This window comes from Nerophis ophidion, linkage group LG15 (assembly GCF_033978795.1).
Source record: "Nerophis ophidion isolate RoL-2023_Sa linkage group LG15, RoL_Noph_v1.0, whole genome shotgun sequence".
NCBI classification, from domain to species: Eukaryota; Metazoa; Chordata; class Actinopteri; order Syngnathiformes; family Syngnathidae; genus Nerophis; species Nerophis ophidion.
In genome coordinates, this window is record NC_084625.1 from 17,352,525 (window position 1) to 17,375,599 (window position 23,075).

At 42.6% G+C, this 23,075-nt stretch overlaps 2 protein-coding genes across 8 annotated transcripts in view; one reads left to right on the plus strand and one right to left on the minus strand.

Annotated features, from left to right (window-relative positions):
* The window catches only part of LOC133569335 (threonine synthase-like 1), a 256,540-nt gene that overhangs the window by 18,426 nt on the left and 215,039 nt on the right, over positions 1-23,075 (plus strand). For all 3 annotated transcript variants that reach the window (XM_061921581.1, XM_061921579.1, XM_061921580.1), the window contains exon 2: positions 8,739-8,849. The gene's annotated coding sequence lies outside the window, so the exon portion shown is untranslated. The remainder of the gene's footprint in view (positions 1-8,738; positions 8,850-23,075) is intronic.
* Positions 3,072-23,075, minus strand: part of LOC133569333 (rho GTPase-activating protein 21) — a 156,595-nt gene continuing 136,591 nt past the window's right edge. For 4 of the 5 annotated variants that reach the window (XM_061921576.1, XM_061921575.1, XM_061921574.1 and 1 more), the window contains 18 exons: positions 20,295-22,209; positions 19,854-20,000; positions 19,679-19,781; positions 19,561-19,597; positions 19,360-19,479; positions 18,986-19,285; positions 18,575-18,639; positions 18,341-18,489; positions 18,019-18,161; positions 17,776-17,934; positions 17,619-17,697; positions 17,467-17,540; positions 17,299-17,388; positions 17,102-17,227; positions 12,509-12,550; positions 12,312-12,417; positions 8,768-8,799; positions 3,072-6,127 (listed from right to left, as the gene is read on the minus strand). In XM_061921576.1, coding sequence (XP_061777560.1) covers positions 4,673-6,127; positions 8,768-8,799; positions 12,312-12,417; positions 12,509-12,550; positions 17,102-17,227; positions 17,299-17,388; positions 17,467-17,540; positions 17,619-17,697; positions 17,776-17,934; positions 18,019-18,161; positions 18,341-18,489; positions 18,575-18,639; positions 18,986-19,285; positions 19,360-19,479; positions 19,561-19,597; positions 19,679-19,781; positions 19,854-20,000; positions 20,295-22,209 — 5,142 coding nt within the window. In that variant the 3' untranslated portion in view covers positions 3,072-4,672. The remainder of the gene's footprint in view (positions 6,128-8,767; positions 8,800-12,311; positions 12,418-12,508; positions 12,551-17,101; positions 17,228-17,298; positions 17,389-17,466; positions 17,541-17,618; positions 17,698-17,775; positions 17,935-18,018; positions 18,162-18,340; positions 18,490-18,574; positions 18,640-18,985; positions 19,286-19,359; positions 19,480-19,560; positions 19,598-19,678; positions 19,782-19,853; positions 20,001-20,294; positions 22,210-23,075) is intronic. The other variant, XM_061921573.1, reaches the window with a different exon arrangement.

Here is a 23,075-nt window from a genome sequence, read left to right on the forward strand (position 1 = left end):
CGCATTCACGGGGAGAACATGCAAACTCCACACAGAAAGATCCCGAGCCTGGATTTGAACTCAGGACTGCAGGAACTTCGTATTGTGAGGCAGACGCACTAACCCCTCTGCCACCGTGAAGTCTACTTGTTTTCCTGTTAGCATCAGTTTTTCTAAGCTGTCTTTTCTAATGATATGTCCGAGGAATTTCAGCTGCCTATTTCTAATGGTTGCAATTAGAGATCTTCTTGTTTTTGCCTCTGCCAATACCTCTTCATTACTTTTCTTTTCAGTCCATGATAGGCAGAGTATTTTTCTGAGGAACCACATTTCAGTTGCCTCTAATTTTCTCAGTTGTTGATTGTTTAAAGTCCAGCATTCACAGACGTAAAGTAGGACAGACCATACCTAAGTTTTGAGGAGTCTTTGTTTGGTGTCAATTGAGATGTTTCTGTTTTTCAGAATGAGACTCATTTTATTGAAGCTGTCTTTTGTCATGGCAATCGTATTGTTTATCTTTTTCACACCTCCCATCAGATGTTACTGGTCAAAACCGAGGTATTTGAATTGATTCACTTGTTTTATTTTCTTGTTGTTGCATGTGAGTTTACATGCAGATGGATGTGATTTTTTGGAAACTGTCATGCTTTTGGTTTTGTTGAGTTTTACAGCCAGTCCGTTTGCTTCACTGTGTGCTACTACTGTGTTCAGGATGTTCTGTAGTTTTTCTTCAGAGTCTACCACAAGCAGAGTGTCATCTGCATATCTGAGGTTGTTAACATTAATTCTTCCAATTTTTATACCATCTTGATGATTGATGTTGCGTAAGATTAATTCACTGTAGATGTTGAACAGATCAGGAGATAGTACACAACCTCGTCGAACACCCCTTTGAATGGCTTGGAATTAATTGCATTCACCATCTGACTGCTGCTTCTTGTTCCCAGTAGATTTCTGATCATCCTCTGGTCTTTCCCATCAATATCCAGCTTATTCAAGATCTGGAAAAGGCTTTTATGTTTTACTTGATCAAATGCTTTGGAATAGTCTATAAAACACATGTATAAATCCGTTTGCACCTCAATTGATCTTTCTGTTAACATAAGGAGTGTGAATATAGCATTTCTGGTGCCCTGGTCTGGGAGAAATCCGAATTGCATTTCCGAAAGCTCTGGATGTATCTTATTCCTTGCTCTTGCCATCAGCACTCTAAGAATAATTTTGGGTCATGACTCATAAGGCTTATCAATCTGTGTTGATCACGGTCTGTGGCTCCTGGTTTCTTTGGCAGAGTAATGAAAATAGATTTTTTCATATCTGATGGAATTTTCCTGTCGTTGTAAATTATGGAAAGCCGTTTTGTCAGTTCTGATGTTCCAATTTCTTTGAGTGTTTCTATGACTTCAATTGGTATTTTATCTGCTCCAACCGTTTTACTATGTTTTATTTTGGACGTGGCATTTTTCACTTCATCTTCTGTTATGGGTGGGCCTTCCATTTTTTGTTATAGTTGGAGGTGGGCCTCGGTCGTCATGAAATAAATCTTCAATACATTCTGCGATGAGGTGGCGACTTGTCCAGGGTGTACCCCGCCTTCCGCCCGATTGTAGCTGAGATAGGCGCCAGCGCCCCCCGCGACCCCACAAAGGGAATAAGCGGTAGGAAATGGATGGATGGATATTCTGACCATTTTGACAGAATGTTTTCCTTATCCATTAATACGTTGCCTTTGATTTGATGCATCCTGACTTTGAGGGGCCCTTGCAACAAATATTGATATTAATGATCATTTCTATGTTGCTATCTTTCAAAAATACGCCAAATTTAGAAATGCATATTTGAAAGGTGCAGGTTTGGGCATAAACAATTTAGATAACTTTACTTTATTCCACTAGTAGACGCCAAAGCATTTCATTTACACAAGCGCCTTACAGCAGTGCTTCTCAACTTTTTTTCAGTGATGTACCCCCTGTAAACATTTTTTTAATTCAAATACCCCCTAATCACAGCAAAGCCTTTATGGTTGAAAAAAAGAGATATAGAAGTAAAATACAGCACAATGTCATCAGTTTCTGATTCATTAAAGTGTATAGCAGTGCAAAATATTGCTCATTTGTAGTGTTCTTTCTAGAACTATTTGGAAAAAAGATATAAAAATAACTAAACTTTTTGAAAAATAAACAAGTGAGTCAATTATAAATAAAGATTTCTACACATAGAAGTAATCATCAACTTAAAGTGCCCTCTTTGGGGATTGTAATAGAGATCCATCTGGATTCATGAACTTCATTCTAAACATTTCTTCACAAAAAAAAGAAATCTTTAACATCAATATTTATGGAACATGTCCACAAAAAATCGAACACTGAATATTGCATTGTTGCATTTCTTTTCGCAGTTTATGAACTTACCTTCATATTTTGTTAAAGTATTATTCAATAAATATATTTATAAAGGATTTTTTGAATTGCTATCCATCCATCTTCTTCCGCTTATCCGAGGTCGGGTCGCGGGGTCAGCAGCCTAAGCAGGGAAGCCCAGACTTCCCTCTCCCCCAGCCACTTCGTCTAGCTCTTCCCGGGGGATCCCGAGGCGTTCCCAGGCCAGCCGGGAGACATAGTCTTCCCAACGTGTCCTGGGTCTTTCCCGTGGCCTCCTACTGGTTGGACGTGCCCTAAACACCTCCATAGCGTTTTTGAATTGATACTTTTAGAATATTTTTTTTAAATCTCACGTACCCCTTGGCATACCTTCAAGTACCCCCAGGGGTACGCGTTTGAGAACCACTGCCTTACAGTATGCCATGAGCTCATTGGTTACTACTGTCCACAAGAGTGTGTAAAACAGGAAGTAGTGCGTCAAAGGCGCAATTTCATGTGACTTTGAGTCATGTGATAAAGTCATTTAAGTTCAACAATAGAAAATGTCACGGTAGTGTAATAAAATGATGCACCTAAATTAAATAATGATTTATTAAATTAACATGTTAATTGGAAGACATAGCAAGAAACAACAGCACTGCAACACTATTATCAATCGACTATTTGTAGTCCTTGTCAGCAGTGTCATAAAAAAGAATACATCACTCATGATAACAATTATAATAAAGATTATTTATTTCCAGTGTTCTTCGAGGGAGGACATTGCACTTATGTTTGTGCTGGCGAGATGCTCACAGTCGCAAACACGTGCAACTACACAAGATGCTTCATATGTATGATGACCGAGGATAAACTTTCTACATTTTCAATGAAATTAAACACAAAACAGAGCTAAAACAGAAATGTGGTGGAATGAGTGTTGCGGCTCATAAAAACGGTTAAAAACGGGGGTGAAAAGAGGCACTTTTTCATTTTGGAGGACGAAAAACAACAACACACATCTCCATAAAATGTCCTTTGTTGGGCAATTTGGGAATAGAAAAGAACCGTACCGAGTATTACATACTCCAGTATCAGCGATTCATTACATTTCATTTTATTTGATAAAATTTTGTGTTTCAACGGTCAAGCTAATCTCTGGCTGTTGTGACTGTGCTGCGAAAAAAGACATTCCCGCAGCACCCAGCTCAGAACGCAGCCTTCGCTTCCTCCGTCGGAACACCACATGGACAAAAGTACTGGGAAACTTACGGGATTGGTAAAAAAAATTAGGAAAATTTTACCACCTTCTGGGAAGACTTTCTACCACAGGGGTAGGGAACCTGTGGCTCTTTTGAGGACTGCATCTGGCTCTCAGATAAATCTTAGCTGACATTGCTTAACACGATAAGTAATAAATAATTCCGCTGGTCATTACATTTTTGATTGATTGATTGATTGAAAATTTTATTAGTAGATTGCACAGTTCAGTACATATTCTGCACAATTGACCACTAAATGGTAACACCCGAAGAAGTTTTTCAACTTAAGTCGGGGTCCACGTAAATCAATTCATGTTACGTGTTAAAAACAACGTTGAAAATATAAAACATTCTCATGCATTTTAATATGTCCATCCGTTTTCTACCCTACCAGTTCAAGAAGTCGCATTAAGAAGTCTTTTATTTATTATTGGTTAGATTCAGAATAACAATGTTATTAAAAAAAATAAGAGACTTATTATACTCTAAAAATGTTGGTCTTACTTAAAAATGCACGCAATTAGTTGTATTCAGTGTTAAAAAATATTATATGGCTCTCACGGGAATACATTCTAAAATATTTGGCTTTTATGGCTCTCTCAGCCAAAAGGTTCCTGACCCCTGTACTACCAGATGGTGGCCACTGAGGTTGTTGCTCCACACCAAACACAACCCAGCGTTTGCCTTGTGCACAGGCCACAGAAAATGGCCGTCCTCAAACTGTTCCCCATAGTCGGAAGCATACAGAATTTCTTGTTTAAGAGGCGTATCCCAGTACTTGTGCCCATGTAGTGTCTTCAAGTACATGCAATGAGTGTTAGTCCAAGTTGGAAAGTCGTACATTCTTCATTTTTTATTTTTTTTTAAAAAGGGCGGAGCCTCCTGCTTTAATGTTGCAAAGAAGGACATTTGTCTTCCAGTCTGGCCAGCGATTCTCATAATTAATAAACTCTGCCAGTAACAATCACGGGAGCTGTACACGTTATTTACAGTACGTACATAAACTTTGTAAAAAAACTTATTGTGCAGTTACCACATTCGTACACATTCATCCTCATGTCACTACCCGGGTCAGAGGTACTGGTAGAAACGTGAGCGGACCACGTGCGTCCCCGACAGTTTGTGAGGGTGCGCGTCATCCCCGGGCGAAGCTTTGCTTTTGCCGTTAACAGGCGGCTGCTCCGGTGCTGCCTCCTGGGCGTCTGTGTCCTCGGGGACGGCTTTGGGCGCCACATCCGCGCTCTGCGGCAAGGCCCCTCCCTCGCCTACACCGCCGTCCCGGCACCGCTCCCTGCTCAGCAAGTCCCGGATATTGAATTCGTGAGAGGGGCGTCTTGGCTTGAGGCGGTCGACAGCCAGCAGCTCGGCCGTCTGGTCCATCCCGCCCTGCTCCCGCCAGTCGTTGATGGCGGCCAGTTCGGCGAAATCTCTCTGGCCGCCCATGGTGTGCCTCCGGCGGATGTTGTTCCTCCTGCGTCCATCGGGGGCGCGGCTCTTCTGCGTAATCATGTCGTCGGCAGATGTGCGTAAGTGGAGCTTGAGGCGCTCTGTGATTTTGAGGTGCCAGGAGGGTTCCGAGCGCTCCGACTCGCTGCGGGACGACGAGCTGAGGCTGCTGGTGGACCGCCCCTTCTTCATCACCTCCAGCACCCGGGAAAGCCGCGTAGAAGTCTCCGCCCTGGCCTGGCCACGCTCCCCGCTGCTCGCTTCCACCGACGACTCGCTGTCCGTCTTCTGTCTGAGCGACCACCTGCGAGAGAGCGTGTCGCATTCGATCATCTTGTGTGTCGGGAAAAGCCGCCGCCCTTCCATTTTGGTCGAGGCGTCCCTCTTGGCGGCACCCCCTGTCCCCTCTGGCTTTTCCTGTACAGGACAAGGTGTGGACTGGCTGCTGCCGCCCCCCGGAGCAAAGACCGGGAAGTCGCTCTCGCTGTCCGTCTCCATGGGTCGTCCCTCGCTGACCAGCTCACTGCGTTCATCGTCCGCCTCCTCGCCGCCTTGCAGCTCTGGACTCAGCGCTAAGGACTCCGCTCCGGTCAGGAAGGTAACGGATGAGGTGGTGGAGTAGTCCGAGGTGATGGAGCCCACCTCTGCCTCGACGCCCACAGCAGATCCTGCCTGAAGCTCTGCAGTCGACCTTTTGGGCTGTGAGCTCGGCACCGACGCTCCAGAGCTCATGGTGCCCAAATCGGATGTGTTGGATGGCGGGTCGGATAAGGAGGCTTTTCCCTGAGGAGCACCCTGGTAGCTGATGTTAGGTGACATATTTGGGGAGGGGTGCTTATGATCCCTCTTGGCTTTGGGTGTCAGCTCTTTGTCATTCTCCTGATTCTTCTGAGTCTCACCATGAGGGTCCGCCTTCTGCACAGGCATTTCCTTCCTGGGGAAAACCGCATCCAGGTCATCGTCAGAGCTGCTTGGCTGCGCTTTCTCCTTGGACTTCTTTCTTTTCCGGGTGGCTGCAGCAAAAATGGAGGAGACCAGGAGATCTCGGCTGGACTGGTCCTTCCCTGAGCCCCAGGAACCCTGCACAGAGCACACATCATTGTCAGAAATGTGCATGCGCACCTGAGCACACCATCTATGTCTGAAAACGTGTACTCCACCTGCTCCTGTGAAGCACCAGCAAAGCAGAAAAAGAGAGGAACATTAACCATAAACATAGGACCGTAACTATGGCAACCTTAAAGAAGCAGTAGCATGATAAAGGCTGATTAACATCTGGACTAAGGCCCCGTTTACCCTGCACCCCAAAACTGATTTTCTTCCCTAAGTGACACAAATCGGATTTGTTTTGCCAGTCTAAGCGCTCTAATGTGCTATAAATCAGATATTTTCACATCAGATTCAGGCCACATTAGGAGGTAGTCCAAATCTGATTGGAATCTGATTTTATCAAATGTGACTGTAGTCTCAATGGCAATGCCACCTGAATGCGACCCGTATGTGACTTTTTCGTCGTTGATGTCCGAATTTATAGAACCCTCCCAAATATATTATACTATACAGTGGGGCAAAGAAGTATTTAGTCAGCCACCGATTGAGCAAGTTCTCCCACTTAAAATGATGACAGTATCCATGTATCCAAAATGGATACATGGATGATACAGTAGAGGATTTGGAGAATGTCATGTGGTCAGATGAAACCAAAATAGAACTTTTTGATAAAAATTCAACTCGTTCAACTTGAGAGGCGCTCTCTTTTTTTTTAACAGCTTTCGAGTCGCATTTTTACTCATCAAGATGAGACCCAAAGCACAGAAAACTTTCCCCTTTTACAATAAAAGGGCGGTGTGCCGCATCTGGTCTGACAAAATAAATTTTTTTTAAAAGTACCTTGCACGAGCATTATGTACTTAGAGCACTATTATGTTTTGACCTAAAATACAGGTCGGAATTGTCCAAACATTTATTACAGCAATAAATGTGAGGAATTATGCATTTAATTGACAAAAATGTTAATACATTTTATTCGACACAAACTCACACACTATGGTGGTAACATACAATCGGGCAAAAAAGTATTTAGTCAGCCACCGATTGTGCAAGTTCTCCCTCTTAAAATGATGACAGAGGTCTGTAATTTTTATCATAGGTACACTTCAACTGTGAGAGACAGAATGTGAAAAAAAATCCAGGAATTCACATTGTAGGAATTTTAAATAATTTATTTGTAAATTATGGTTGAAAATAAGTATTTGGTCAACCATTCAAAGCTCTCACTGATGGAAGGAGGTTTTGGCTCAAAATCTCACGATACATGGCCCCCATTCATTCTTTCCTTAACACGGATCAATCGTCCTGTCCCCTTAGCAGAAAAACAGCCCCAAAGCATGATGTTTCCACCCCCATGCTTTACAGTAGGTGTGGTGTTCTTGGGATGCAACTCAGTATTCTTCTTCCTCCAAACACGACGAGTTGAGTTTATACCAAAAAGTTCTATTTTGGTTTCATCTTACCACATGACATTCTCCCAATCCTTTGCTGTATCGTCCATGTATCCATTTTGGTATTAACTCAACTCGTCGTGTTTGGAGGAAGAAGAATACTGAGTTGCATCCCAAGAACACCACACCTACTGTGAAGCATGGGGGTGGAAACATCATGCTTTGGGGCTGTTTTTCTGCTAAGGGGACAGGACGATTGATCCGTGTTAAGGAAAGAATGAATGGGGCCATGTATCGTGAGATTTTGAGCCAAAACCTCCCATCAGTGAGAGCTATGAATGGTTGACCAAATACTTATTTTCCACCATAATTTCCAAATAAATTCTTTAAAATCCCTACAATGTGAATTCCTGGATTTTTTTTTTACATTCTGTCTCTCACAGTTGAAATGTACCTATGATGAAAATTAGAGACCACGGTCATCATTTTAAGTGGGAGAACTTGCACAATCGGTGGCTGACTAAATACTTTTTTGCCCCACTGTAACCATGGTAACTAACAAGGGTGCACAAAAACAGGAACGAAGGGAGTCAAAAACTAACCGAATATATTCCAGAAATGTATGTAAGGGGTAAAAAAAAAATGATTTAAAACCAATTAAAATGGTAAAAACCTTTTTATTTTTTGTATCCTATTGCTATTGTTATTTAAATGTATTGTTATTGCAATTATGTTGGTGATTTATTCGTTACAATTTTTTTTTTTACTATGTTTAAAGTTGAGGTTTTGGTGGTACAAAAAATACTTGTTTTCAAATCAATGGATAATCATGTATTTAATCAAGATGACAATATCAATCAAAATAATAGTCCAGCCCTAATAGCGACTTCCTTGTTCATTTACAGAATCTGGTCACCTTCCTTTGTTTTGCGTTTATGGAACTGTGCATACAAGTGACGTTGGAGCCACATTGGGGCCTGTGCGCGTTTATACTGGACTCTTGATAAAGATCACATTTTACTTGCAGTGTAAACAGTCAGCTGTAAAAAATCCGATTTAGAAAAAATCCGATTCGAGCCACTTTGGCCTGCAGCGTAAACATTGTCTAAGTGAGCAGCCATGCTGATGGAATGTTCTGCAGCATCTCATCTTTTTTGAAAAAATGATAAGCATGTGCAGCCAGAAATGTTTGACTGTGCAATGGAGACGCTTCTAACGTTTCCACCTACCTCCTGTCATCCTAACACTAGGGGGATCAATACAGGGAAGTCACACTCACCTTTGACCTGGCTGAGTCGCTGGTGGGAGAATCTGCGGGCGGGAAGGAGAAGCCAGACGTTAGAGGCGGCCACAGGTAACAGGTGAGAGTGAAGAGAACCATGTTGATGGGTTGATGAGGTGCACAATGGTGTTAAGACAACACACACACAAGAAGGAAAACAGGCCATGCTGCACACAGCGTTACACTCAGCGCCACAAGCCCAGCTTACACATGTCGACATGCAGCGCCCCCTGCAGAGCCTTCAACACGACCAGCGCCAGCCCCTGGCGACACTGAGTGCAACTTGAACCACGGAGACATGAAGCAAGTGAAGTGTGCACCGTGCGGGTCAAACAAAGAAGAACATAATACTAATACTATAATATTAGCCACTATATGCCAGCTTTTTAAATGTTATCACAACAAAATATAACTGATATACCTCAATAAAGTGGATAACTTACATACCTAAAAAATATTCAAAGATTTGCTTGATTGATTGAAACTTTTATTAGTAGACTGCAATGTACAGTACATATTCCTTACAACTGACCACTAAATAGTAACACCCGAATAAGATTTTCAACTTGTTTATGTCGGGGTCCGCGTTAATCAATTCATGGTATATGCTATGAATATCATAGCACAATCTGTCCATGTTTTAAATCGTCCAGCAGTAAACATTTGCATCACAGGGCTATTTAAAAAAAAAAAAAAAAAAAAATTAAAATAGACCAAATATCCACTGCAGAGGACGCCAGGGTTTGTGTCTAAAAGTGGATTAATTTTCTCAATTGTCAAAAAAAGTATCCATTTGTTGATTTCTCTTATGCAGAGACCCTTGTTTGTCATTAATTGGTTCTGGACATGATTGGGATAAATGAATTCTCACGAAGTAGGAATTGTTAGTTAAAAATCAAACGTTTTCATAGCTAGAGCATAAAAACAGTCTGTCACCTTCTAAATAAGTTTGTCTACACTATATGACAGCCATCTAAACATGGAATAACACCATTTTAGTCACCTCTACACTCTTTTAATCCAGTGGTTCTCAAATGGGGGTACTTGAAGGTATGCCAGGGAGTACGTGAGATTTTTTTTTTTAAATATTCTAAAAATAGCAACAATTCAAAAATCCTGTATAAATATATTTATTGAATAATACTTCAACGAAATATGAATGTAAGTTCATAAACTGTGAAAAGAAATGCAACAATGCAATATTCAGTGTTGACAGCTAGATTTTTTGTGGACATGTTCCATAAATATTGATGTTAAAGATTTATTTTTTTGTGAAGAAATGTTTAGAATTACTTAATGAATCCAGATGGATCTCTATTAAAATCTCCAAAGAGGGCACTTTAAATTAATGTGTAGAAATCTTTATTTATAATTGAATCACTTGTTTGTTTTTTTAACAAGTTTTTAGTTATTTTTACATATTTTTTTCCAAATAGTTCAAGAAAGATCACTACAAATGAGCAATATTTTGCACTGTTATACAATTTAATAAATTTGAAACTGATGACATAGTGCTGATTTTACTTCTTTATCTCTTTTTTTCAACCAAAAATGCTTTGCTCTGATTAGGCGGTACTTGAATTAAAACAATGTTCACAGGGGGTACATCACTGAAAAAAGGTTGAGAACCACTGTTTTAATCCAATATAGTAATGCTGCCTGAGACTGAGCCAATCAGTGGCCAAGATACTGAACAGCGCTCCGACTGGTTTGGTCTCTTCTCGTGGCATATACTACTAGAGCAGGGGTAGGGAACCTATGGCTCTCGAACCAGATGTGGCTCTTTTGATGACTAATTCTGGATCTCAGATAAATCTTAGCTGACGTTGCTTAACACGATAAGTAATTAATAATTCCGCTGCTAATCACAGTGTTAAAAATAACGTTCATAATATAAAACATTCTCATGCATTTGAATCCATCCATCCGTTTCTATCGCACCTGTTCAAGAAGTCGCATTAATGGTCAAAATTATTTTATTTATTATTGGTTAGTTTCAGAATAACAAAGTTATCAAAAAGAATAAGAGACTCTAAACATGTTGGTCTTACTTAAAAATGCATGCATTTAGTTGCTGTAGTCAGGGAATGTCCAAATAAAAGCGGAGGCGTAGAATTCTCTTGTCAGAGCGTGGGACGACACTGTACAAGGGTGCAGGTCTGCGGGTTTCTTTTCATTGAGCTAAATTGAATCCTGTCTCTGTTTAATTCCTTGCTTCTTGTCTGTTTAATAGATGTCATCAGTGTTTGAACCTGACAGTTGTATTCGGTGTTAAAAATACTAAATAGTTCTCACGGAAATACATTTTAAAATATTTGGCTTTCATGGATCTCTCAGCCAAAAAGGTTCCCGACCCCTGTACTAGAGTATTGATATATTTAGTTTATTTAGCCATTTTTATGCTTTAAAATGCTTGACGTAGGACCAAACTAAATTATAAAAATATACCTATAAAATATGCAATGTGGTAAAACCGCAATATTTTAAGCGCTGTGGTCGAAGGACGACTGTAGGGTCAAGCAAAATGTGAGCGTTAACATTTTTTCAAAATAATACCTGCTGTTTAGGTGTACCTAATATTGTGGACAATCAGTGCCAGTTGACATCCGTAAAGAAAACTTGTGATGACAAAGCAATGGGAAGGATGTGGTTGGTAAAAGTCGCCATGACAACAGTTATGGTACAGATGGTGGCGGTGACAAGGGGGTCACAGAGGGGCTCGCCATATGAGAAGAGAGGACGCCACACGAGATAGGAAGTGTCGGCGCTGGGGTGGATGGGAACCTCCTGGAGTCCGCCTAACGTGGTCCTCCGCTTCTCGCTCCAATTTAGCGCCAAGCCCCCCTCTAAACCCCTTTGCGGTAAAGATGGTAGTACAAGAGGCGAGTGCATACCATGCTATCTCTCCCGATGGCCAGCTATGAGACAGTGAGGAGAGACAGCGGAGAGCCTTTTCAGACAGAGGCCTGCGTCACGTATGTGCTGACAGAAAACCCACGCGGTACGCTGTACAGTACCGTGTCGCTGCGTCCTCGCCGTTTTCTTTGCTCATTACCCTCTTTCGGTTTTTTTTGTGTGTGCTCTTTGGCGCCTCCCGCGCTCAAAAGAACTGCGGGTTCCTGCAGACTAGACAGCTACACTGCGGGCAACAATCCTCCTTCTTCCTACAGTTCCAGCTGTCCATCACGGACATTATAGAGTCCATCAGTGACATCACCGCGTGATAGACTCCGCCCACTTGGCCTGTGTCAAGATCAGTATGTGTGAATGGTGGGAAAGCCTTTAGGACACCCGACAGAGCCTCACTAGAGACAAGAGGGATCAGAGGTGACCTTTCACTGTAAACATGTTGTCACCTGGGGAACATTAGTCACACAGCACAAGCAAATTAAAGCGAATGAAGAAGCGCCGCAATTTATCGCATCCCTTCGACTTTTGGATGCAAATAAATTGAAAGCCACAAGCGCCGACATTGTCCCTTACAAAAGGATTTTAGTGAGAAGGGTTAATTCAGCAAAGCCGTGGCGGGCCGGCGTGTTACCTGATACTTCGCCCTGCGACGTGCCTGTGCGCCCGATGTTGGTGAGCAGGTGGTCGATGTTTGGGACAGGCTGCGACTCCACAGCGCTCTCCTGGTTCGACACAGTCTGCAGCAGGGTTGAAACAAAGCATCTTCAGTGGTCAAACATTGCCACCTGTTGGTTATGTTTATGTTCTACGAGCAAACAAAACACACACCACTGGGTCTCCATTGCCTTCTTCAGTGAAAAACCAGTTGTACTGTCAAGACAAAAAGCAAAACAATCAAGTTTTTATGTATTGACTGTGTTTAAAAGGGGAACTGCACTTTTTGGGGAATTTTTTCAATCACTCACAATCTTCATGGAAAACAAGAACACATGTTTTTGTTTTTTTTAATGCATTCCATCCATCCATTTTCTACCGCTTATTCCCTTTCGGGGTCGCGGGGGGCGCTGGCGCCTATCTCAGCTACAATCGGGCGGAAGGCGGGGTACACCCTGGACAAGTCACCACCTCATCGCAGGCCCAACACAAATAGACAGACAACATTCACACTCACATGAATTTTTTAATGCATTCTAACTCGTAAATAAATGCAAGCAAAAGTCTGCTAACAATGGCGCCAATGTGAGTCGCTCTGTTTTGCCGATAAAGCACTCTAAAATGTTCCATATACACGCAGTAAGTTTTATAAGTAACATAGTAACAGTTCATAATAACTAGCATGGCCGGCTCTACGCAGGGGCAAGAGGGGGCAGAGCCCCCTTAAATAAATGTCTTGCCCCCTCAAATCATAATTTGAGAAAGCAAATTTTAATAAACTCATAAAATTACTACATTACAAGTTGACAAAATTATCTGCACTAGCGGAAAAATCCGCCGAAAAAGGGACACACACGATATAGTAGTGTCGGCTTCCCTCTAATCCCTCCCTCCTCTGTGCGTGTATTCAACATTCCACAGGCTGCGCAGCACACACACACCCGCACACACCCCTCAGCCCTCAGTAAACATCCAATCACTGTTGCAGTATGAAAGTAAAAGAAAAGGAAAAGTTGTCTACATTTCTCATATACTTGTCAGGATGGGTGTATTTGTCATAAACACGTTTATCGTCGCGGACTTTCGGTGCTACGGATTTCCTTTTTTTTTTTTTTTTTACAACTTGACGAGAGCAGTGACAGCGGAGGCTCTGAGCAGCAGTGGTTTGGAAGGCAGAGAGCCTCCACTGTCCCTGTAACAAGCTACAAGTCATTTATGATGCTGTTAATGAGGGTAAAAATGAAACATAAGGTATATATCCTGCTTAGCAGTCCTCCTCTGCTGTCCTCTGTTCAGAGCGGAGTCCCTAGCAACGGCCCGTTTTACTTAGGTAAAACGGTCTGGCAATCGACTGCAGGAATTCTTTTTCTGTTGTTTTTCTTGTAATTCTACATAGTCAACCTTTAATGTTTCAATCTACATTTTGTAATAAACAAATTATAAGTTTCATTTGATATGACCAAGACACCTAAAAACAAAAACACTGCCGTTTTCATCAATTTACAAGCAAGTGGGCAACACACACATTGGAGTGAATGAATTTTGTGCCCAGATGAGTGCCCATGTTCTGTTTTATAAATTAGTTTGAGATTCTTTTTAATCATTATTCATCAGACTACCTTTCAGTTTTGTAAATATTGACTGTAGTGTGTGAAGTCCTTCTTTGGGTCAAAATTTATTTGAGAGTTAGGCCATCCAGTTAGGATAAATGTTATGTTGTTGGTTGATAAAATCTGGATGAAGGATGTTTTATTTTATTTAATTCATTTATTTTTATTTTTCAGTTTCCCCCCCATGAGGGATTGCCACCTTATTGTGGTCAGGGGGTTTGCGTGCCTCAGCGACCGTAAGAGCTATACCAGCAGGAGCTTAGTTTTCAGGTGGGACACCCAAGTTGGACAGGTCTGAAGGTAGAGGCCTGACAAAGTGTAATCCACTACTCCAGGTTGGGGTTGGACACATAGCTAAAGACCCATTTCAATGAAGAAAGCATCGTTACTATAAGCACAGAAAAAAAGTGCTGGAGCATGATGTGTACACATTAGATTAGATAGATTAGATAGTACTTTATTTATTCCGTCAGGAGAGTTCCTTCAGGAAAATTAATATTTTCAGCACAATCCCATTCAAGATCAGACAAACATTACAGGGAGACAGAACAGGATCGCTGACGGGTCTGCCGGCTTCCAGCGCCCCTTACAAAAAAAGATGAGATACAGGTAAACAAGGGGGTGGGGGGAGAAAAAAATAGAAGATTAAAATAAAATAAATAAATTAAAAAAAAAAAAATGATGCCCCCTTCACATTTCTGACTGCCCCCTCATAAAAGCATGCCTAGAACCGCCCCTGATAACTAGTAATATTTACATATTTTGTTCATTTTAAGCATACTGTCGTGTATTCATTTCACATAAGCATCACAATGTTTGCTTTTACCTTCAACAACATGACTTATTATGGCAGACGTCATGAGATACAACAAATTATGATCCAAAAATGATCAAGAACAGTTTTGAGCCTGAATATAAGGAGGATGACCTATAAGTTCTAGAAGCTGTGTGCTAAACAGAGCCAGCTTTAGTGAAACACTAAGCTATTGCTAAGTGATAAACAAGAAATACAAGCTGTGACCATGATAAAACGATCACTTACCGTACAATGTCTGATCTCGCTGGTATGCCGACTGATCGGCTGTTCGAATTTTTCCGTTTAAATCATGGGTGTCAAACTCTGGCCCGCCGTACGATTTAATTTGGCCCTTGAGGCAATATCAAATTAACATTAGAGCTGGCCCGCCGGTACTATAAAGGCACTGCCTTTAGCGTTGTCTACAATCTGTTGTCACGTCCACTTTTACTCCATACAAACAGCGTGCCGGCCAAGTCACATGATATATGTGACTTGTACACACACTTAAGTGAATGCCACGCATACTTGCTCAACAGCCATACAGGTCAGACTGAGGGTGGCGGTATAAACAACTTTAACACTGTTACAAATATGCGCCACACTGTGAACCCACACACTACAAGAATGACTAACACATTTCGGGAGAACATCCGCACCGTAACACAACAGAACAAATACCCAGAACCCCTTGCAGCACTGACTACCACCAAAACCCGCCCCCCACCACCAACCCCACCCATCTCATTATTATTTTATTTTAAGATTTATTAGCCTGTGGAAAAATGTAATGTTGATATTTACCTCAGAAGGCTGCAAATAGAAAAGAGGCATTAAATGTTTTATTTAAATTGTATTTATTTGACCATTTATTTTTTTTCCGTTTGTTTTTTGAATGTTGATTTTGCACTATTAAGTTATATAATTATTGCTTGTTCCATATTCATTGTTCAAGCAAATCAGTGTAGCAAACTGAGCAATAATTAACAATTTATTCATGCACTTTCTCTTGTTACTTCAAGGCTTGAATGTTTGATTCATTCATTATTGTTATTTTATTTTCAAATTTATTATTAGCCTGTGGACAAAGTTTATTTTGATATTTACCTCAGAAGGCTGCAAATAGAAAAGAGGCACTCAATTTTTATTAAAATTTTATTTGATATGCAATTTGTTTTTTAATTATTATTATTATTATTTGAAACTCGATTTTGCATGTCACTATAAAGTTATATAAGCCTTGCTTGTTCAATATTCAATGCAAAACTTGTTTGGGTGCCTATTAAAAGGTTAATTTGTTCAACACTTGGTCCGTGGCTTTGTTCAGTTTCAAATTTTGGCCCACTCTGTATTTGACTTTGACACCCCTTGTTTAGATGAACTAATCATAATGCTCACAAAGGGTAAAAAAAAAAAAAAAAGGTGCCCCAAATGAGCGTCTTTTCGTGTCTTTCTTGGCATCTCCAGGTCTAAGTTGGATGTCAAAGTTGAATAACTTTTCACTTTATCAATCAATCAATCCATCAATCATTCAATCAATCAATCAATGTTTATTTATATAGCCCTAAATCACAAGTGTCTCAAAGGGCTGCACAAACCACAACGACATCCTTGGTACAGAGCCCACATAAGAGCAAGGAAAAACTCACACCCAGTGGGACGTCGGTGACAATGACAATGATGACTATGAGAAACCTTGGAGAGGACCGCATATGTGGGCAACCCCCCCTCCCTAGGGGACCGAAAGCAATGGATGTCGAGCGAGCTCTGTGCTTTATGGCCACAACTTTCTTCTATCCCGGTGAGAGGCATGATTTATAATCTAGAATGATCTATTACCAAATCTGACTCCATGCAGAAGCTTCCCGGCTCAGTATGTCAATATAACAGCATAAGGTATTTAGCTCTCTGTGATCATGGCACTATTAAAAGTAGTTCCTCAGCATTAGCCCTTGTAATTACAAAAATTGTAAGTACTTTGTTAACGTTTAGGTCACGACATGTTATTGGAGTATTGTTGGTGTTTTTTGGATTTTTTTTTTTAGAGGGCCTTATGGGCGCAATCAATCAATCTATCAATGTTTATTTATTTAGCCCTGCATCACAAGTGTCTCAAAGGGCTGCACAAACCACAACGACATCCTTGGTAGAGCCCACATGAGGGCAAGGAAAATTCACACCCAATGGAACGTCGGTGGCAATAGAGTACGGCATTGTTTACCCACCTCGTACTTGCTGTATTTAAGACTTAGAATACAAAATAACAATAAAAACATGTGTTCTTGTCTCACATAGGCATTGTAAATGAAGGGCAGCATTCCTAAAAAAAGTGCAGTTCCCCTTTAAGAATGTGTTCCTTACGTTCTGAATGAGGGTCTCAACTATTTTGTACTGGTCCGGCATGTGCGTCACCATATGGGTCATGTTGTCTTCGGTGGTGCGCACCAGCGTGGGACCGAACACGATTGCCAGATTCCTTGGTTCCATCTAAAACAAGAAAAGAATTAGTCAATGTGCACAAGGTTCCAAAATGTAAAAAAAAAAAAAAAAAGGGTTACCTTGTTTTTCTCTGAGTTGTCTGCTACGGTTTTTAGATGAGCCGAGAGGAACTTGAGCGTTTCATAGTGATGATCTGGCAACTCGTGAAGCTAAGAGAAGGCAATACTTGACATAAAGAAGAAGACGTAGACAAGGTATCTACACTAACAGGAAGTGAAAGGACCCACCAGCCTCTTAAGCACTTTGAGCCTCTCCACTGGGTCCTCTATCCTGTTTGCATCGATGAAGTCTGCATACCTATCTGGAGATCCAGACAAAACAGATGAACACCACTACACAGTTATAATTTACCCACTAGATACCTGAAAGAAGAGCGTACCATTGGTGAAGAGCGGCTCTGGGAGCTTTCGGAAGAAGGATTTAAGCAGACTGCTGATCACATTAAGGTCCCGCCATTTCTGGAAAAATACAACACGCTGATTAATGACTGGAAATAAAGAAGTAGCCGCAAAGGAATGCGGAAGCCAAGGACGTACATCATCCTGGATATCGATGTCGTTCATGCCCTTGTTATTCAACTCCTCCTGCATGTTGGAGATTGCGGCGTTGTTTCCCGGCACCCTGTAGATACCAGTGTACTCCAGCCCTCGCTCTTCCACTAACTTGCAGCAAACGTCCACGATCAGCGGCACAAACTACACCACACCAAACACATTTAAACTTTATCAAGAGCGAGGAGCAGAAATCAAGCTGGGAGACATCTTAGTCTGAAATCGGACCTTGTTGTTCTGTGCAGGAGGACAGTCGTCTAGTCTTACTCCAAAGGTGACCCCGGGAGATGGTTTCCTCTCAAAAGGTTTCCTCATCAGCCCCGGGATGCCCTTTCTCCATGTCCCTTTATCTTTAGGAGGGCTGGTGTCATCTGCAGGAAGAAACATTGCATTAGTGCAGAGCTCAATGAAGAGACACACACACGCACAAAATAAAGTGAGTTTTAAATGAGTGACTTATATTTATATAGCGCTTTTCTCTAATGACTCAAAATACTTTACATAGTGAAACCTATGATCTAAGTTACATTTACACGAGACATCGCACAACCTTTGTGCAAGTTTTTCTTCTCCTGTTCCAGCTTGGGGGAGATTGGACTGTGAGCTTTAGCATCTCCTTTGCCCCCCAGCAGAGTTTGCCTAATGCTGAGCGACTGGCGAGACGATCTGGGCGACGCTTCCGTCTTGCTGCCTGTCGGGCTGTGGAAGAGACAAAACGTCCTTTGCAGGACTTCAGTCGGACCCATCTGAGGAACATCTGAGCTTCTCGTCTTTCTTGTCTTACCTCATTAAGGTGTTGTACTCCCTGATCTTCCGGCTGATGAGGTCATGGCTGGTGAAGGCCGCGTTCTACGAAAAAGGAAGGACACAAAGGGTAAAGTTGGAGGAAGAGGGGAACATCCCTTGTTGCCCCTCACAGGCAGTAACGGAACTCTACTACTTCCATGTGTCATGCGTAAGGCAGTTAGGATGCTATGGCAACCTGAGAGCCAGCGTTCTCTGCAGTGGACGCTGGTTCTCAGTTGAACTAATTTCAGCTCCACACAGTTCCTTGACACTGAGGCTCACAGCTCGACATCTTGAAATTCAAATGCACAAATCAGACGATGTGCTAATAATTTCACCACCTTGGGGAACTTTTTTGAATTCTTGTTCCCCCCCAGTGTCTTGAGGCTATTGAGTCTTTTGTTCTAACCTCTTCGTCCAAGTTGCTGCTTTCCTGGATGACTCGGATCCAGGCCAGCATGTCCTCACGGTCCTCGGCTTGGAACAGGTATTCACAATCCGACGTAGTGAGCCGCAGAACATTTTTCCGCTTGGTGTCGCTGTAGGAGATGTCAATCAAACAAGCCTTGATGCTGATTGGTAGCGGCTCGTCCGTGGTTTGACAGTTGGCGTGCGCCTGTCCGTCTTTTTTGTCCTTGTACAGACAGAGGTAGTGGCCTCTCAGCACGGCGTACATCGGCTTCCAGGGCCGCATGCCGCTCCCGACGCGCTATGAAAGTAGGTCAGTTAGACAATTGGGTTTCAATGACGAGAATATAAACTCAAAGACACACCACTACACACCTTTCCTTTGTCTGTGTTCAGCTGTTTGAAATGCAAAGGACCCTCTCTAGTGGCGTCGCAAAAGATGTCAGATGATGAATCCCTCCTGGATCCGGAATCTTCTGAAGACCTGTCCATTGCCTGTGACGAGCGGGGAAAATGACAGCGTCTAATTTTACATCTATCCAAAGTGGATTTTGTTGGTGAAAAAACTGGATTTACCTTCCTGAGTCCTTTCAGCCCAGATATTAAGGACCTTCTAAATGACAGAGAACAAAATGTTCAACCCTGATCTAATCTGAAATTACAATGGGCCTGTTAGTTCCACGGTAAAACTCACCTTGTGCCTTCTTCCCGGTAGTTATCCAAGCCTTCATCGTACGACAAAGACCGCTCCGTTTTTCCTCCCGAATCCGACTCGATAATTGTGAGATGCAGGGAATCTATTAAAAAGGTCAAGTCAGCGCTTGTGATGCCGACAGCGTAATACGAAATTTGTGAAAAAAAATATAGACCGTGGTCATGTGACATCTGTCTGCGAATAAGGGGGGACGTAGCCGTGGGGCTTGGGGGTATGGTGGTGATGATGGGTGTTGTGGATATCACAGCAGAGGCAGGGATGTTGACCGTGTCCAGGTCCATGCTTGGACTCGAGGGTTCATCTGAGGACAGATGAAAACTTAACACACAAAATGACACCCTTTTACTAATAGACCCTGAAAAGCTAAACCCGGTCATATTTTAATAATAGCAGCGGATTGCATCATCACTTTGTCTCAGGCCATCGTGACAACATTCTTGTGGTTTCAATGCGATGCGCTTCTTGTCTGCACTGCCCTACATGTATGTTTGAATGTTGTTACCTACACTTCGCTGTCATGTACGTCAAACGCCACATGTTTCTTTAAAATGCACACTAAAAAAACAAAGCAAAGCAGTACTGCAATGTGTCTTACCTATGAAGGGGATAGAATCCAAGGAATCGTCCAAGTTGTGGGAGCCATACTTCCGCTGTGTGCCTCCCAGCCTTTTTAGATGTTTTTCCCTGCAGCTGTCCGTCCAACATGTCACTGCGTCAACAGAACCAGCCTTCACCAATATCTGCGACTTATAACTCCCTCCACCTTGGTTATCATTACCAGCAAAGACATATGACGGAGGGCGAGTGTGAGCAGCTCCTGAGTTTTTGTCCTTTCTTAGGACTACCACTGTAGCATCACGTCCTTCTACACCATCTAAAAGACCGCCATTGGTTGGTACAGAGGAGTTGGTGGAAGCTTCTCTGGCAATTGGATTTTGGATTACAGCTCCATTTGTAGTAGCAGAAGGAGAGGCATCAATGCCACTTGAACTCTGCGTGGACATTTTACATGATGGACCTGAACAAGAGGAGGACCTGGCCACCAAACCAACCTCTGCCCTGTTCTCCAGTTTTAGACTGTCAGCCCGACCCCTGAGCTCCAAATGCAGAGGGAATGGGTAGCCCATATGGTTTCCAGTTATTCTTTGGTCTTTCAGCAAGTCTGTGGTTTTCATGGAGGCAGTTGAGGGGTCTGAGATGGAATCTTTAACAGTTAAACGGGAGGGCCTTATAATGTTGCCATCAGATCTTAATGGTGGTCGAGAATCTGTCATACCTTTGCTACGTGGTCGATCAGCTAAAGGGGTGTTAGACAATCCACTTCTTTGTCCGTCCGAATCCTGTCCAGTGAGATTCCGACTGAGATACGGTAAAGTTCTTTGGCCTCCTCCCTGCCTGCTGGCTCTTGCTTCCTCCCCTTGGCAAAGTAAAAGTCTGTCCTCCAAGACAGTTCTTTCTCCAGAGCTGAGCACAAGTTGCTCTGTAGGCTGCTGGCCCAGATGATCATAAGACATTGCTCGAGGTTTAGTAATCCCTGCCGGGCTGGAAAAAGGTAGGGCATCTTGGGAAGCACTTCGCGGCCAGTTCCTGGTCCGCTCAGAGCACGCTCCAAGCCTCTCCTGGGACGCACTTCGTAAATGAGTGCTGTGATTGCTTCCATTCACTCCACGATCATTCGATGCGCTCCTACGTCTGACCTGAGAGACCATTAACTCTCTCTGACTGGCACATTGAGGGACCATTCGCTGCTGGCTGTAGGCAGAGCTGGAATTGGCAGCAGCACGCAAACTGTCTAAGCGTTCCTGAATGGTACGGCAGCCATAGGTGTGTAGCCTCTTGGTGTCTATGTAGTCCTTATAGGTGGTGTAGTTTCTCCAGTCTATGTTCTGATGAGGAGAGGTGGAGGGGGCTGTTGGAGATGGTGAATTGTTGTTGGTTTTGGGTGAAATGGCAGGGGAGAATGTGTCAGGCGATGCAGCATTGAGAGAAGCCCGTAGGGGAGAGGATACATTGTCGGTATAGACTGGGCTAGGTCTCGGTGAAGGGCAGTGTGGTGAGGGCTCTGACAGACGGAAAGAAGGACACTGCAATTGTGCACTTTCTGGCAATGAAGACAAAAGGGGTCTGGATAAAGGAGAACCGTTTTCTGTTGAAGGACAGAATTGGTTCTCTTCAGTCCTGTGGCTGGAGCCCGCCCGAGCCAACTGGACACCCCTATCAACTTGTTCAGGGTGAATGGCCGCTGTCCTCAATTTGTCATTACTGACACACAGTGCCGTCTTGGAGGTCTGCAGTGCTGGAGGTGATGGGGGAACAGGGATCTCAACTCGGTAGCCCTTCTGTGTTGACTCTCTTGGGGTGTGGTTGACAGTGCAGGGCTGTAGTGGCTCAGCCTTGCCGGCAGCCTTAATTTCTACACGAGGGTAGCAAATCGGTGGCGGCTCAGGGATGTTCTGGGCATTTCCACTGTACGCCACATTTCCCTTAAGATATGCATCCTGAGAATACGCCTGCAGAGTATGAAAAAATATTGTCACATCAGTTAGTTGTCAATATATATTTTTAAATCCCTGTCCTTTATTTAGCAGTTGAGAATGTGAACAAAAAGAGGCACTGCATTATGTTTGACAATCCATCCATCCATTTTCTACTGCTTATTCCCTTTGGGATTGCGGGGGGTGCTGGAGCCTATCTCAGCTACAATTGAATGCAAAAAAATAGAGATGTAGAATATTTATTTTTCTCAAGCGGATACCGATAACTTATATTTATTATTTTCTTAGATTTAACTGTAGTTTGTGCACAGCTGGAGGCAAGAAAGACTCAAACCAAAGTGGATTTTTCAAACTGTACCTGGAGATCTGTCCTAACCAAATTACATCACATTTTATGGTATGGTAGGACATCATCTTTCTATAATAAATCAGTAGTGACACTTAGGTCTACTCTATAAATGTTCTTATCTATCCACATACTCAAGGCATTCAATCGATCGCTATTGGACTGTTCAGTTGGTCTTAGAGGACGTTTCCCTCTCATCCAAGTAGGTTTTATGGGTTCATGCTCATATACTTTGGTTGGATTTAGTCTTAAACTGAGATTGGTCAGATCTAGTCTGGATTTGACCAATCCAAGTCTATGAATATGAACTGATTAAGCCGACTTGGATGAGAGGCAAAATCTATCTAAGACAAAATGAAAATTCCAGTTGAGATCGATTGAATGTCCTGAGAAGTGAAGCTTATGTCCTTATTTTTCTTATGTGGATATCACATTGTATTTTACTGGCAAACATACAGCCGAAAAATAGTTGCTGCTCTGAAGTACAAACCGTGGCTCTGGGTGGATTGCTTGCCTGCAGGAGCTAAGCCAACAT